Source organism: Acomys minous (assembly GCF_964271855.1).
Source record: "Acomys minous genome assembly, chromosome: 2".
Taxonomy (NCBI): Eukaryota; Metazoa; Chordata; class Mammalia; order Rodentia; family Muridae; genus Acomys; species Acomys minous.
In genome coordinates, this window is record NC_140484.1 from 45,648,756 (window position 1) to 45,667,299 (window position 18,544).

Consider the following 18,544-nt stretch of genomic DNA (forward strand, 5'->3'; position numbering starts at 1 on the left):
CTACAACTATGTAATGTTCTGTAGCAATGGGAAAGAAATATATATTATAATAATGAACTGAAAATAGAGACTATAAATACAAAATATAGAAAGTCATTGTATTAACAACTTGTTTAGAAATAAAGGGAATGTGTTTACCTAACACATTCCAACAGAGTTCAGGGACATTTTATCATTTAAAAATCATTTTTACTTGTAGGTTTCTAGGACCCTCTGGATCCTTCTACTTTGCTATTCTCCCATGCTTCTCTCAAACTAAGGCACCAGACAAGGACAATACAGGCCGTAAACTTTAAACCCCTACCCAGATCTAGCCAATGGTCAGAACAGTCTCCACAGTTGAGTGGAGAGTGGGATATGACTTTCTCACGTACTCTGGTGCCTCACATTTGACCATGTCCCCTGGAGGGGGAGACCTGGTGGCACTCAGAGGAAGGACAGCAGGTTACCAAGAAGAGACTTGATACCCTATGAGCATATACAGGGGGAGGAAATCCCCCTCAGGAACAGTCATAGGGGAGGGGAATAAGGGGAAAATGGGAGGGAGAGAAGAATGGGAGGAGACAAGGGATGGGATAACCATTGAGATGTAACAAGAATAAATTAATAAAAATTTTTAAAAATTAAAAACAAATTAAAAATAAAAATCATTTTTATTTCTTCATTATTGGCATGTTTTATATTAACTAAATATATTACCATCAACTAATCTATCAATGTCACTCACCTCAGATTTTATTCTTAGCTTTGCACATCACATGAAATTTGTCAGTAAATTACCTATGGTGGAAATGTCTATATGTACAATTCAGTTATAACTTAGACTTTGGAAACTACTAAAAATAATATTTTCACTTTTTCAGTAAGTCACAGTGGATGCATTTTCACGTGTACTGACATGGATTACAATTCTTACTATATATTTTGCCTTACCAATTGTCTTGAAGAGAAAAATTAATTCACAAATTCAGTCAGTCTGATATAAAGTCAGCAGTAGAACACAGCCTAAGTTCCATTACAGGCACACACACTTTCAAGTTGTGTTCAAGTGATTCTAAGTTCTCTGTGAAGGCAGAAATAGAAGAATGAATGGTAACATAGATAGATGTTAAAGTTGACAATAATTTCTTTCTGCTTTATAGGTAATGTCATATATGCCACATATTTAGCATATTCTAGCTGTAAAGACAGAATAAGAGCCATCACTGAAAAATCACAAGATGAAATTAATGATTTTTTAAAAAAACACATCAGTGTAATGTTTATCTTTGAATATTGTCTCCCACCATTCTTCAGACTCCCAGCTAATGCACTGTCTTATGATTAAATATCTCAGATGAAAAAAATTGATTGATGAAGCATACCATGAAGTTTATTTCTTCAGAGCTGTGGTATGGAGTTGTATATGAGTTTTAGTCTACTGGGTCTAGATCTGGAGCAAATTACACAGACCTGGCAAGCTCTGAAGACTTCCCCCAGGAGTCTACCTGCAGCTTCTGCCCCTGCATAGTGTGGAGGAAGCAATTAAATGACCCATGGGACACACATTGGTTACTTTAGTATGCATACATCTTTGTGTATCATATGTTACTAACTGGTTTTGTAATCTAAAATTTATAATTATTCTTTTAACTTTACTTTCTTTTGGGGCCATTGTAAAACACATTACAAAAAATCATCTTAGAAAACAGTTTTAGTGCATATTGTAAATTACTGAGAGAGAGAGAGAGAGAGAGAGAGAGAGAGAGAGAGAGAGAGAGAGGAGGGAGAGGGAGAGTTTTTTTGTGCTAGCCAAATATTCTTGATCATAAAGCCTGCCTTGGAGTCTACTTGATGTACCTACTGTCACTTCTTTGAAGTAACTATATTTCAAACATATTCTTGCCTAGGGGTGAGACCTTGAAATCACGTCCCCTTCTCTGTAATGGGATTTTGTCCTATATGAACTTGTATAAGTTTTTTGCGTGCTGTCTCAGTGAATTTATATATGCATTAACCCTGTTTTGCCTGAAAAAATGCTGCCTTTGTAGTTATTCACCTCCTCTGATTTATACATTTGTATTAATTAGTTCATTTATTTACTTCACATCCTGGCCAAAGTTTCTGCTCCCTCAGCTCCTCCCTAACATTGCTTCCCACATCTACTCCTCAGTTTCTCATGAGAAAAGAGGAGGCCTTCCATGGGTATCAACCAGCCTTGGCACATCAAGTTGCAGTAAGATTTGGAGAATCTTCTAGATTGAGAAGATTGAGAATTCTTGAGGCTAGATAAGGTAGCTCCATATGGGAAAAAGATCAAAAAAGGCAGGCAGCAAAGTCTTAAAGGGCCATGCTTCAGCTGTTAGGAGTCCCACCTGAAGACCAAGCTACACAACTGTATATCTACAACATACATACAGAGGAACTAGATCATCCACGTGCATGTTTCCTGGTTGGCAGTTCAGAACTTATGGGCCTCTATGGGTCCAGGTTAGTTGATTCTTGAGATTTTCTTGTGATATCCTTGACCACTCTTGCTCCCACAATCCTTCCTTCCCTCTTACAAAGAAATTCCCCCAGCTCTGCCTAACATTTGGCTGTGGGTCTCTACATCTATTTCCGTCAGTTTCTGGGTGAAGCCTCTCTGACTACATTTATGCTGGTCTCGTGTCTGTAAGTATATCAGAATATCATTAACCGTGGGGTAGGCTCCCTCCCATGGCATAGGTCTCAAGATGGACCAATTATTGGTTTCCCAGTCCCTCAGTTTCTCCTCTATCTTTAACCCAGGCATCCTATAGGCAGGAAAAATTGCAGGCCAAAAGTTTTGTGTCTGGTTGGTGTCCCAATCCCTCCACTGGACATCTTTCCTGGTTACAGGAGGTAGCTTTTCAGATTCCGTATACCCCATTGCTGTGTGCTTTAGATAGGCTCATTCTCATAGATTTGTGAGAATTTCCACTGTTTTAGGTTTCTACTCCTTCCCAGAAATGCTTCCCTCCCCCTGATTCTAGTTGTCTCTTCCAGTACTCTCACCCTCAGTCCCACCCATATCCTGATCCCTCTTGTCCCCGTCCTTACTCCCACTGCTGTCCAGTCCCCTCCTAATCTCCACCCCAAATGTTTATTCTATATTCCCTTCTCAGTGAGACTCATACATCACCTCTTGATCCATCCTTGTTACTTAGCTTCTCTGAGTCTATGGACTGTAACATGGTTATCCTTTACTTCACAGCTAATATCCACTTATAAGTGAGTATGTACCATGTTTGTCTTTCTGAATATGGATTACCTCACTGAAGATGATCTTTTCTACACCCATCAATTTGTCTGAAATGTTCATGATGACATTGTTTTTAATGGATGAGTGGAAATGTACCATATTTCCTTTATTCATTCTTTGTTTGAAAGACATCTAGGTCGTTTCCAGTTACTGGTTCTTATGAATGTAGTTGAGCAAGTGTCTTTAGGTTATGGTAGAGTATCTTTTGGTTCTATGCCCAGAGGTGGTATAGCTGGGTCTTAAGAAAGAGCTATTCCTAATTTTCTAAGAAAGTACTTGATTTCTAAACTAACTGTACAAGTTTGAAGTCCTACCAGCAATGGAGGAGTGTTCCATCATCCACATCCTTGCCAGCATGAACTATCACCTGAGTTTTTAATATTAGACTTTCTGATAGATGTAATATGGAATCACAGTATCATTTTGATTTGCATTTCCTTGAAGACTAAGGACATTTCTTTTTTAATATATTTTATTAATTTATTCATGTTACATCTCAATTGTTAGCCCATCCCTTGTATCCTCCCATTCTTCCCTCCCTCCCATTTTCCGCTTACTCACCTCCCCTACGACTGTGACTGAGGGGCACCTCCTCCCCCTGTATATGCTCTTGGTAGCATGCTATCCTTCCTCTGAGTGGCACCAGGCCTCCCCATCCAGGGGACATGGTCAAATATGGGGCACCACTCAACTGTGAAGAATGTCCTGTCTATTGGCTGGATATGGGTAGGTGTTCAAAGTTTACTGCACGTATTGTCCTTGCTAGTGCCATAGTTGGAGCAGGTAGTAGTTCTTGGCCAATTGCTATTGCTCTTTTGAGAATTCTATTTATTGGCTGAGAAACACTTAAAGAAATGCTCGACCTCCTTAGTCATCAGAGAAATGCAAATCAAAACGACACTGAGATTCCATCTTACACCCATCAGAATGGCTAAGATCAATAACTCAACTGACACCTCATGCTGGCGAGGGCGTGGAAAAAGAGGAACACTCCTGCATTGCTGGTGGGAATGCAAACTAATACAACCACTTTGGAAAGCAATCTGGTGCCTTCTCAGAAAAATGGGAATAGGGCTTCCTCAAGACCCAGCTATTCCACTCCTTGGAATATACTCAGAGGATGCACTACCACACAACAGGGACATATGCTCAACCATGTTCATAGCTGCCTTATTCATAATAGCCAGAACTTGGAAACAACCTACGTGTCCCTCAGTAGAATGGATAAAGAAACTGTGGTACATTTACACTATGGAATACTACTCAGCTATTAAAAACAAGGAATTTCCAAAATTTGTGGACAAATGGATTGAACTAGAAATTGTCATAATGAGTGAGTTCACACAGAAGCAAAAAGCGCTAAATGGTATATACTCACTTATATCGAGACACTAGTCCAAGGTGTACGTCCCCATGAAAAACTGTACCTACCAGGATAGTGGGTAAGAGGAGAGGACATCCTATTGAGACTTTAGGTGTGAGAAGCCTGGGAGAAAGAGGAAATAGAAGGATCCAGCGGGTCCTGGAAAACCACAGGCGAGTCTGGGCCCTGGGGTCCTCCGCAAACTGTGGCAACAGCCAAGGAAAAAATAGGCAGTAAACCTCAAACCCCTACCCGGACTAGCCGATGGACATTCTCCACTGTTGAGTGGAGAAGGAGATCTAACTTTCACACAAACTCTGGTGCCCCATATTTGACCATGTCCCTTGGATGGAGATGCCTGGTGGCACTCAGAGGAAAGATAATAGGTCACCAAGGAGAGACTTGATACCGTATGAGCATATACAGGGGAAGAAGTCCCCCTCAGACACAGACTTAGGGGAGGGGAGGGGAGTAGGGGGGAAGTGGGAAGAAGGGAGGAATCGGAGGATACAAGGGATGGGCTAACAACTGAGATTTAATATGAATAAATTAATTTTTAAAAAAGAGAATTCTATTTATATCTTTACCGCATTTTTAAATTAGAATCTTTGGTTTATTGGTGTCTAATTCTTTGAGTTCTTTATATATTTTGAATATCTGCCATTTGTCAGGTATGAGACTGGTTAAGAGCTTTTCTCATTCTATAGGCTGTCATTTTATACTTTTCATGGTGTCCTTTGCCTTACCATTAATTTGTGCGGTTTATGTGTGATTTAAACTTCAGTACTGTTTCCTTTATAAATGTGAGTGCCTTTGCATTTGGGACATAGGTGCCATATTGGTGGATTTTTCCTTGATGAGTATGAAATATCCTTCTCCATCTCTTTTGATTAATTTTGGTTGGAAGTTTATTTTGTTAGATTTTAAAATGGCTACAACAGCTTGCTTCCTGGGTCCATTTACTTGGAAAATCTTTCTTTGCCATTTTCTATAAGATAAGGTCTATTTTTAACCTTGAAATATGCTTCTTATATGCAGCCAAATGATGGATCCTGTTTTCTCATCCATTCTGTGCATTGAGTTCATTGATAAAGATATTAATGAACAATGAATGTTAATTTCTGTTTTTAATGTTGATGGTAGGTGTGTGTGTGTGTGTGTGTGTGTGTGTGTGTGTGTGTGTGTGTGTTTCCCTTCTTTTAGTTACATCTCTGTGAAATTATTTATTTTCTTTGTTTTCGTGGATGGTGTTAATCTTGTTGAGTCGGAGTTCTCCTTCTAGTATCTTTTGTAGGTCTGGATTTGTAGATAGATATTATTTAAATTTAAATTTTATCATGGACTATCTTGGTCCACAATCTATGGTTATTGAAAGTTGTACTGGGTATAGTAGTCATCTGATATATGTGGTCTCTTAGAGTCTACAAGACTTCTGCCTCTTTTTTAAGAGGCTCTTTTGAAAAGTTGGGTGTAATTCTAATATTAAATCTGCTTTTATATGTTACTTGGCCTTTTCCCTTTCAGTTTCTAATATTAACTCTTGGTTCCAAATATTTAGTCTTTTGATTATTATGTGGCAAGTATATTTTCTTTTCTGGTCCAATCTATTTGGTTTTCTGTAAGATGCTTCTACGTTTACAAGCATCTTTTCTTTAGAATAGTGAAATTTTCTTCTATGATATTGCTGAAATTATTTTATGAGCCTTTGAGCTGGGAATCATCTCCTATTTAGATGAAGCCTCTCTGATGATGATGATTATGCTCTGGCTTACAAGTAGAGCAAAATATCATCAGGAATCCTTTCATTGACTTTGAAGAGTATTTTTATTTTTGTTTTTGTCTTTTTGGCAGTCATTATTTTTGTTCTATTCTATATCTCTGATCTATTCGGCCTCTGATTTCTGGCCCTCCTGGCAGTGTCAGGCATGAGTTTCCTATCATAGCATGGCTCTCAAGTTAGACCAATCACTGGTTGGCCATTCTCACAAGCTCTATTCCTCTTTTACCACAGTACATAGTGAAGGCAGGAAAAGTGTCAATCAAATGTCTCGGTTGGTGTCCAAATCTTTCCATTGGAAGCCTTGCTGGTTACAGAAGATGGCTCCATATCCCCCATTACTAAGAGTCTTCACTAGGGTCACCTTCATATAGTCCAGTGAGTTTCCATTGCAATGGATTTCTACCTCACCGCCAAAGTACCCCCAATTCCAGTCGCCTCTCCAAGTAACCTCTTTTTCCATCCCCCTTCCACCTGACCCCCCCTCTTTTCATCCCCATCCACCCTCAATCCACCCATGAAATATACTTAATTTTCCCTTGCCAGGGAGGTCCTTGCATTCCCCACACACACACTTTATCCCTGCGAGTTACTTATCTCCTCTATGTCTGTGGATTGTAGCATGACTATCCCTTCATTACAGCTAATATACACTTATAAGTGAATATATGCCATGGTTGTGTTCTGGTCTGGGTTACCATCTCAGAATAATTTTTTCTAGTACCATCTATTAGCCTGAAACTTTCATGACGCACTTTTTTTAACAGCTGAGTCATATTGTATGGTGAAAATATACCATATTTATCTATTCTTCAGTTGAAGGACATCTAGGTTGTTTCATGATTTTGGCTATTATTGATAAAGCTACTATGATAATAGGTGAACAAGTGTCCTTGTGGTAGGAGTATATAGCTAGGAGAGGTGTAGCTGGGTCTTGATGCAGATTGATTTCCAATTTGAGGGGGGAGCCACAAATTTATTTCAAATGTGCCTGTATGAGTTTACACTCCCATCAGCAGTGAAAGAATGTTTCCCTTGCTTTAGATCCTTTCCAGCATGAGTGGTCACTTGAGTTTTTGATATAAGCCATTCTGACTGTAAAATGGAATCTCAAATTTATTTTGCTTTGCATTTCATCATGTCTAAGGATGTAAAACCTTTCTTTAAGTGTTTATTAGCTATTTGACATTCATTTGTTGAGAATTCTGTTTAAATATTCATACCAGTTTTTAACTGGATTATTTGATTTAATTGTGTATAGTTTCTTGAGTTATTTATATATTATAGACATTAACTTGCTGTCAGATGTGGGGTTGGTGAAAATCTTTTCCCATTATGTGGGCTTCCATTTTATCCTATTGATGGTGTCCTTTGCCTTGCAGAAGCTTTTCAGTTCCATGGGGTCCCATTTATTAACTGTTTATGTTAATGCATGCACTACTGGTATTCTGTTCAGGAAGTTGTGGCTTGTGCCAATGCTATCTCCCAATTTCTCTTTGATCAGGTTTCATGTATTCCATGTATGGTCTTTGATCCATTTGAAGTTAAGTTTTGTGCAGGGTGATAAATACGGATCTAGTTGCATTATTCTATGTTCCAAAATCTAGATAGATGAGGGCCATTTGTTGAAGATGCTTTGTTTTTTCCATTGTATATTTCCAGCTTTTTTAAAAATAAAAACTCAAGTGTTGTCAGACAGTAGAGGTACATACTTTCATCCCAGGACTTAGGAGGCCAAGACAGCGGATCTCTGTGCCTTTAAGGCCCACCTTGTCTATAGAGTGAATCTAGGACAGTCAGAGCTTCACACAGAGAAACTCCATCTTGATAAAATAAAATTAATAAATCAGGTATCTATTGATGTGTGGATTTACATCTGGCTCTGAACATCCTAAACATAACCTATCTCATCGAAACATTATATTTTTAAAGATTTTTTTTTCATTTTTCATTCCATGTATAAATGCATGTCCACATGTAATTCTGTACACCTGTGTGCAGTTACCTATGAAGTAGAGAAACCAGTAACCTTTCCTCAGGAGGTGAAGTTACAGAGTGTGTGAACTATCCAGTATTGGTGCCAGAAGCCATACTCAAATCATCTGCAAGAGTAATGCATAATCTTTAACTGATGAGTTGTCTTTCAAGCCCTGACCATCATCTTAATACTAATGTACTAATTGTACTCTGTTTTATTTGTTGAATATAGTAGAATATGTATTCTGTATGGAAACAAAAATAAACCTAGTTAATTCTATGGTTTATATACAAAAATATGTTGTAGAAATAACCAAATATAAATCTTTTAAAGGTTCATATCTAGTGTGCCTTTATGTATGGTAAACTAGTTCTTGATCAAGGTGAGTCTTACAATTTAATGACACATTACTAGAAAAATTATAGGGTTTTTATGATCTAATCCATTAGGAGAGTTCCAGAAAATAACTTTATCTGAAAATACAGAATGAGAATGAAGTAATAATATTGAATTAAAAAATGTTCTGAGAAGCAGAATACACACACATACACACACACACACACACACACACACACACACACACACACACATACCATGTTGAGCTAGAAGGTCATATTATGCAAAATTAACTTTCATAGCTTGTGATTCAAAAATTCAGCATATTTATGTAACTTATCCCTTAGTTTACTTGTTTTATTCACCCATTTGGGTAAGACCATTTACCATATTTACTAAAAAGCAATCATGAAACACGTAAGGTTGACAGTATCAAGCATTTTGTATGATCATGGTTGATTTAAGCAAGAATTTTTCGAGTAATATTCGATATAATTAAAGTATATTTTATTATCTAACATTTTCTTCCAAATTATCCTTATAAAAATAAAATATGTACACATTGTAGTATGAGATGGCTTAGCCACACAGAAATTAGCAATTCATTTAATATACTAGACTTACATATCTCATCAAAGTACCCTCAAAAAGAGCACTTTCACTTAATAACATATCACAGTTCTTTAAATAGGAATATTTAAGTAACAATAAAATTTTTAAGTACACAATTTTTGTTCACAACTCTAACACAAATATAGTGTTATAATCACTAATTGTTATTTTATTAATTGAGATTATCTAACAACAATAATTGACAAGATTTATTATAGATAAATATATAAAAGGAGTTTTGTTATGGCTTTGATCTCATATAATTATGGAGGATGAAACTCATTTGATATCTGCAAGCTGGAGAGGAAAAATTAAAGTGATTAGTTAAGTGTAAGTAAAAACGACTGAGAAAGAGGACAGGAAATGCTGTGAGTTTTGAACAATGCAAGCCAATAACGCAGGCCTGGATCAATGTGTCTAATAGTCAAGCATTAGAATTTCTGGTGTCCCAGTTAGATCATGAAAATGTGGCACAAAGGAGGGGGCTGATAGAAGAAAGGAAGGAAGGAAATAAGGAAGGAAGGAAGGAAGGAAGGAAGGAGGGAGGAGTAGAGATGAAAGGAGGTTTTTTTTCCTTTCTATGACTAATTTCTATTCAGTTGAGGCCTCAATGGATTAGATTAAGGACATAAATCTAAATGATGATAGATTTTTAAGATTACGTTTATCAATATTAACCTGTTTGGGGGAATACCTTCAAATAAAAGCATCATGTTATGCATCTGGGCATCTAGTAATACAGTCAAATCAACACATGAGATGACATCTACATTAGCCATATTATACTTAACTGCCGTGAATTTAGCATTTCCCTGTGACTATGTCATTATGGGGTACCTGTGTAAATTTTTTCATTTCATGAACTTCTTGATGTGCTTGAAAAATGTTTTACTTTCATTTGCATTGGCATGAATATATCAGTGTCCTGAGTAAGGGTTCTGAGATCTTCCAGATGTTGAGCCTCCAGATGTTAGCTATTCTATCTAATTCAGCTATGTCTTTCTGGGTGTATCATTTCCTCTTTTAGCAGACATCAGCCATTAAACATACAAACTACTCACCTTGAGAACTTCAGAGGGGACCTCAACTTTAACTCAATATATAGAGGAGATCTGAGAATAGTGAATCCGTGATTGGGCATCCCAAATCACCTGTAGAAATGAAATCTTTCTACAGACTATTTTCTCTTCCAAAAGTGAATGCACTCTTGAGCTTTAATAATGCACTCTTGACCTCCTTGTTCCTCAGGCTGTAAACCACAGGATTCAACATGGGGATGACCATTGTGTAGAACACAGATGCAATTTTGTCTGTGTCCATGGAGTGATTGGAGCTGGGCTGCAAATACATGAAGATGACAGTCCCATAGAAAATGGAAACTGCAGTAAAGTGAGAAGCACATGTGGAAACAGCCTTGCGATGTCCCGCAGCTGTGTGCATTCTAAGGATGGTAATAAAAATGAATATGTAAGATATCCAGATGATGATGATAGCAAAAAAGATATTGAAGCTCACTACATAAACAAGAAGCAGCTCGTTAATATGCCTATCAGCAGAGCAAGAGAGAACCATGACTGCAGGGATATCACAAAAGAAATGATGGACGACATTGGACTCACAGAAGGAAAGACTGAACGCATCTCCCGTGTAAATGGAGGCGTTTAGAAAACCTAGTACATAGCAGCCTATGACTAGCCGTGCACACACCCCTGTAGTCATAGTTGTGGCATAGTGTAAAGGCTTGCACACAGCTGCATAGTGATCATATGCCATTGAGGCTAACAGGTAATTCTCCACACTCGCAAAAGCAGTGAAACAGAACATCTGTGTGGCACAGTCATTGTAGCTCATGACCTTGTTTCCTATAAGAAGTCCAGCCATCACTGTTGGAGTGACAGCTGAAGAGTAACAGAAGTCCACAAGAGACAAGTTACCTAAGAAAATGTACATAGGAGTGTGGAGCCGAGAGTCCAGGAAAATCAAAAGGATCATGCCCAGGTTCCCAACTAGGGTGATGATGTAGATGATGAGGAAGGTGAAGAAAAGGGGAAGCTTCAGGCCGGGATCACTGGTGAGTCCCAGTAGGAGGAAGTGTATCATTTCTGTCCTGTTCTCCATCCAGGTTACTGGGAAACACTGGGTGTGCTGTGGCAAGAGAACAAGAGAAACAAAACAATAAAAAAATGATTTGAAAAGTGTAAAATATTTGTAGAAAACAATGAGATATGATTTGTGCCTTGAATTAAATTTAAGAAAGGCTTTGGAATCAAGTTGAATGCATTAGTTGTATAGTGTTATTTATTTTATGAACTGAGTAATAGTAATAGACAACGGACAGAATTTTGAAACTTGCTTCATAAACAGCAATGTTGACACTTAATAATTCAATAGAAACTACTTGTTTACTTGAATTCTTTGCCTAGAAATTGCCCCTGAACTCAGAACAATTGACACATTCATATTGATCACTTGCCTAAGCACTATTGTGAACATTTTGAAGTGTGTTTCCTGTTTTTTCTTGTGAACACAAAAACTTGGTTAATTCACACTTATGTGAATTATAAGGTACAAACTGGGGGTAATTTGTTCCTGCTGTTAAACTATTAATTGGCATTAGCTGCTTTGGACACATGCCAATGTGTAAATTATTCCAAGTGTTTCTCAGGTATAATCAATTTAAATCAAATCCAGTCACCCAAATTTGTAATTATTTTTTACATTGTTCATAAAGCTCAGTCTTTATGTTTTCATGGTGAACTAATAGAGTGGGTGACTGAGTAATAGTATCATAGCTTTCAACACTTACTTTTCCTCTCATTGCAGACAAAACATACAAAACTCCAGATGAAAACAACTGTTTTCAAGTAATTTATAGTAGGTATATACACTCCCTACTTATGGTTCATAAATTATACTCCTCACTAAGATGATTATGAAATGTGAGTAGCCAGTATTTTTAGTGGGGAAATATTTCACCCAGAGCAGTCTCTCTAAAATCTTCATGCTCTTCTAGCACCTTGCTCTTAGGAAGCAGTTAGCATTTTTAGGAAGCAGTCAGCATTTCCGTATGCCTACACCAAGAGGCGGAAGACAGAACTTCCTCACAGACCAAGCTCTGAATTCACCATGCACTCTCCCTCTTCCCTTGGAAGTGTCACTTACCTCCTTATTAGGAATACACACTACAGAAGACAAGATTTCTTCTCTCTCCTAGTTCACAGGTTGTGACTGTATATAAAAAGCTGAGGGGTCTATAAAGAAAGCCATGAAGAGCTTGCCAGATAAAGGCCAATCAGTGTGGTTTTTAACCTTTGAGTATTTTTTCTTACCTTCACTGAAGGCTCATAGATAATTTTGAGGTTAGTCCAAAGACCTGCATGTGTTAACAAGGGCTGACAGTCATAAAATGAAAAGCATCTAATGGAGAATGGCATCTAATGTCCCCTCGTGTGTCACACTGGGATTTCAGAAGCTAGTGCAGGAAGGTTTGGAGAGAATTATAGACACTGAGAACACTCTGGAGCATCCCCTAGAGGATATCTGAAGATCCTCATACTGTCTTCTCAGGGAAAAAGTAATTAACTGGCCTTGGGGAAGCAAACTTGTTTCTCTATCTTAGAAGTTGAATTTCCTTTCTAATGGATAAATGAAAACATAAAAGTCACATATATTAGCTATCTATCATGCAATGTCTCTATACATAATGCATATTACAAAATGCTCAAATTAGGTTAAGTATGCCTGTCTTATCAATTTATTTTTATTTTTTTTTATTTATTTTTAATAAGGCAAAACAGCCACTGGGCAAAATGCCCTTATTTCTGCCACAGACAGAATTCTGCCTAAAAATGGGCAAGCTTGAATGCAGGCATAATTGACGGCATAAACAAGTCCTCAATAGTTCCTGACTCACAAATATGTCTGTCATACATACTGGGTCAGAAGGCTGAAGATGATGCTTCAACATTATAGAGAGTTTTGAGTGACAGGCCAGGAAGCCAGCTGTCTGTCTTTTTTTTTTTTTTTTTTTTTCCATTTTGGAAGCTGCTAACCTGCACCTCCAGTTTTCTAAGATAAATAAGTTTCATTCTTTTTCAAGTCTCTGATGAGGTTGAAGATCATATAGTTTAATTTTACAATTAGGCTTAGTTGTTTAGGGGGTAAGTTATTTTTAGGTCTTGATAGATGTTTTAAGTTGATAGAGATGAGATGTAATAGATATTGATTTACATTCAGAATTTTAGACTCACCAAGATAGGAAAGATGTTTTTTTCAAAGCTGTCAAATACAAACAACCAAAACACATTTATATAATTCCCAATTGTTTCATGATTCTCCTTGTTGTATGTAGTATATTGTATTTATGTGTAAAAATTTTTTAAATTTGAAAAAAAATAAATAAAATACCTTTCAAAATTCTTCTTTCTTGTCTTTTATTTTGATTTCTTCCATACAACCAAAAATATACTACATTATTTCTATCATAACCTTTCTGTATAGTAGCACCTCTCAGGTCCTCCTTCCTAGCTGGCTGTAACTTACTGTAATGTCTAATGCTCATTGATCATTCTTTATGACCTGCCCTTTATAATATTCTAGAGTGCTATGTGTTACTTTTTACAAAACTATCTACTTATTTCTATTGACTGCTATTAATTTTTTAAAAAATTTTATTAAATTTATGTTATTTGTGTATTTTTTGCTCATTTATAGTGTTAGTGTATATAAGTCTGAGAAAAACTTGTTCTATTAATAATAGCCAGCAATTAGAAACAATCTATAAGTCCCCCAACAGAGGAATGGATAAAGAAATTGTGGTACATTTACAAAATAGAATATTATTCAGCTGTTAAAGATGACATTATGAAATTTACAGGCAAATGAATGGAAGTAGGAAAATTTATCCTGAGTGGTATGTATCACTTATATGTGGATATTAGCTACTAAAGAAATTATAAGCAAGCTATAATCAATAGAGCCAAAGAAGGTAGATATAGAGGAAGGGACTATGGAAAGCCCATGGGTCTCCTTGGCAGGGAAAACTAGAATAAATTTTATAGATAGACTAAGAGCAGGGGACACAGGAACAAAAGGGAAAATCAGGTTGAGTAGGAAGGGAGATGAAGTTGAGGGAAGAAATGCAAGGAGGAACAACTAGACTTACAAATCATTTGAGGAATGGTATGGAAAATCCGTGCAGTGGAAATGTCCAATAATATATGAAGGTGATCCTAATGAAGAACCCAAATAATGGAGACAGAGTTGAAACTTACCATCTCCTGTCACCAAATAAAGTTTCCTGTATCATGACTGGGTTACACACAAATGGAGTTGTTGGCCAAAGTGGTACGATGGCAATCCCCAAACAACCCTAGCTGCTTCAAGACAATACATTGATCTCCACACACTGACAGCAAGGCACCAATACTGAAGACAACACAAGCTGGTGCCTGCGTGAAACCCTCACTCCTATGTTCTAGTGTCTTTGGTGTTGTAAGGTACTCTGGAAGCTACCAAATTAGAATTGTAAAAACCAATACAGCCACAAAACCTTTATCTACAATGCTTTTTACCTGCAAAGTATGCCAAGGCGATGGTGGAACAAAGCTTATCACAGTAACCAACTGACATTTTATTTGACCTAAGGCTTACTCCACAAGATGAAGCCGATACCTCACACTGCTTAGGTTATCAATAATGAGAGATTCTTGGTGCCAGATACCTTAGGCAGAACCAAATTTGTAATAACCAGAATTGGAAACAATCTAGATGTCCCCTAACCAAAAAATGGATAAAGAAATTGTGATAACATTTACACAATGGAATAATACTCAGCTATTAAAAAAAGAAAATCATGAAAACTAATAAAATAAAAAATAACTAAGTTTCAAAAAAGAAACTATTTTCAGTAAAAGAAAAAATAAAGATGTTAAAATAGAAAAAAATTAATTAAAATATAATTATATTAAATTCCGCTTTTCTTTCTTCTCATCAGTCTCTCTTATATCCCCCTTCTTGCTTTCTCTCAAATTCATGGCTTATGATATCTTCTTGAAACTGCTTTTACACACACACACACACACACACACACACACACACACACACACACACCATGATCTGCTTGGTCTGTATAATGTCACTTGTACAGAGATAATTTTATCTATATTTTACAATTATGGTGTGACAATTGGTATTGGTGTTTTATATTTACTAGAATTCATCTGTGGAGTCGTCTGGTCCAAGGGTTTTATTTTATGGAATGTTTTTTGTTTATTTAGTCTAATTTGTTATTAATGTTCTGTTAGGCCCACTGATAGTATTGTTTTTATTACACCTAGGGAGCATTGCTATCATCAAGGCATTTAGAGCTAGAGAGCAGGAAGGCAGTTGATGTTCTGGGTTGCCCTACCACAGTAAACTTCATGTCAGCTGCTTTGGGACACATTAAGATGCTTGGAATAAGGATATGCTGCTGTACCTAGCTCTCTTACTATGAGAGAGAGAGAGAGAGAGAGAGAGAGAGAGAGAGAGAGAGAGAGAGAGAGAGAGAGAGAGAGAGAGATTACACTGTGCCTAACATAGGGCATAGATGTAATTTTCTCTTTCCTTTAGGTTTATTACTCTTTCTTCCTTAGATTCCAGTGGTTCCTTGCAACTGTGAAGTTTCTTTGTCTTCTGGACAGTTTGATCCAGGAGATCTTATATTCCCAGGTGATTAAAGGTTTCATTTTTGCCTATTTAAAAGACCTGTTTTTTAGTATATTGTGTTATTGCAGCGTATCCATGCCTACACATGTACTGACCACAGTTAGTTCCTCTCATCTGATCCTCTTTGCGCTGACAGCTCTATGCAAAGTCCCTGTGTTCCTCAGCTATCTCCGATCCACTCTAACACTCTTCTGAAAATTAGCAATTTTCTGCTCATTGCAGGTTCATAGCTAACAGATGACATATTAATTTGACAGGCAGTAGGGACGGGAACCTAGCAAATACTCTACAGTGTCTATTTGAGCATTAAACCCCCAGCTCTGCTCCCTCTGGCATACTCTGTAAAAATCTCTTATTAACATTCCCTTCTCCACTCAATTGAGGCAACACATCCCAAGTGAATGAATGAGGGACTCTGAGCTAATGCTATTCGTTCCATCCATCCTTGCCTACACTTTGGATTTTTTATTTCTGTTTTTTTTTTGGATTTTTTATTATTGTAATTTATTCACATTACATCCCAATTTTTATCCCCTCACTCTTATCTTCCTGATCCTCCCTACCTACCTTTGAAGCATTTAGTCCTTCCATGTGAATTTTAGTATGAATCCTGGAATTTCAAAAGACAGTCCTGCCATCCTTTAGGATGAATTAATTTGTTTTGACAAACATATTTTAACCCATCACTAGGCTTGGGGCATTTAAAATAATTTCTATTAGTTCTACAATTTATGTTCATAGATTTTTAAAATATCATTATACATTTCTTAATCTTATATTTAACCTCTTTTTATTTCTTAAATTCTGTCTGTCCCTTGTCATTTATTGAGACATGACTTCTAAGTAACAATCATGATATTATTTGACACAACCTTACTCCATGTTAGGACTTCCAGAAAATTATTCATCTAAAAGAAAGAAGTGTGAGAAAAAAGTAACAACACAGAAAAAATATGTCATGAAAAGCAAAGCAAATAATAACCTGTTTCTAAAAATGTTATAGACATTTATTCAGAAAATGCATCTCATACAAGATTTACAGTCATGCGAAGATCCACATGGTGCCATTGAATGCAGAGCTACATAATTATACTCCTTCATTTAAAAATATTTACTTATAAGTTTACTGATCACTCATTTAAAATATCTCTTTGAAGTCTACTACAACAAGATTATCTAGTCAAGTACCAATGACCACATTTAATAAAAGAATTAGAGTCACTTATCTGGTTTGATTTACAGTTTATTTAGGAAAAATAGAAAAGGAACTAGTAACTCAATGCGGAAAGCATTAATAAAGTCTTTGAAGAGGATAGACGATGTGAGGAGATAGTTTATGTGGTGAATGAAGGACTGGTATATAAATGAGAATAGAAAAGGTTGTAGAAGAATCACAAAATATTAAGCTTAAATTTAAATTCTAAATTTAAATATCAATTGGCTTACAAAATTTCTTATGCATGTATATAATAAATTTTAGTCCTTCTCACCTCTTGTTATCCTTCCTCACCCACCTTCTTCCAACAAAGTGCTTCTTGTCAACAAGTTTCCTTTGGACTTTCATGACATTTATATGTGACCCACTGAGCTAAAATAAGTTTCCTTATATGAATACTGGGAGGAGATTACTTGTTGGAGCACCACCAACTAACTACTGAAAAATATGACAGCCCTACCAATATTAACTGTCAATTGTCCTCAGGGATGGGTCAGGCCTCATAAGCCTTTCCCCTTTCCCAATATTATGCAGACATTATGCAAGTAACCACAACTACAGTGAGTTCGTGGGTGAAGCAGCCATGTCATGTCCAGAAGACAGTGTTTCACAGAAGTCCTCTCAATCTCTGGCCCCTAAGAGTCTTTCTGACCCCTCCTCTACAATATTTCATGATCCTTAGTAGGGGAGTAGTATGTGTGTGTGTGTGTGTGTGTGTGTGTGTGTGTGTGTGTGTGATGTTTAAGGATTAGCACTCCTTAATAGGTTACAAACCCATGTATGGAAATTCTGCCATAAGTTCACTTGATATTTGAAGCAAAAAAATACACATTATATGAAAGCTGGTAAACCAGAAAGTCTGGTAGATTAATTAAGGCAAGGTTCAAAGACCAGAAAATGAAGAAGAGGAGAGAACAAGGGCTGGAGATCTAGTTGTTCTGGTATCTAGATGTGGCAAATTGAGAAAGGAAGACAGAAAGAAGAAGGGCAGAGGGAAGAAGAGACAGAGAGGAAAGAAGGAAAGGAGAGAGGGGGAAGTTCCTACTTCATTCTATCTGTATGAACCCATTCAGAGTGGATGATGAGAACCCATTTTGAACAGGACAAATCTCTGCAGACCTTATGGCTTCCAAGAACACTTACTTTAAAAAACATTGTTAAGAGTTCTCAGGAAGATATCAGTTGGACCATTTTTGTTATTGATTTTTCACATTTGTTATTGTTGCTGCTGTTGTCATTTTTGTTGTTCTGATTTTTGTTTTGAAGTGTCTTGGCACATAACTTACATTAGT

General features: G+C 36.8%; 1 protein-coding gene across 1 annotated transcript; it reads right to left on the minus strand.

Moving 5' to 3' along the window:
* Positions 1-10,498: 10,498 nt before the first annotated feature.
* LOC311609403 (olfactory receptor 5B3-like) lies at positions 10,499-11,446 on the minus strand (the record flags this gene model as incomplete). The annotated part of the gene is made up of 1 exon (XM_084802486.1): positions 10,499-11,446. One exon carries the CDS (start codon positions 11,444-11,446, stop codon positions 10,499-10,501), a length of 948 nt encoding a protein of 315 aa, XP_084658612.1.
* Positions 11,447-18,544: the final 7,098 nt, after the last annotated feature.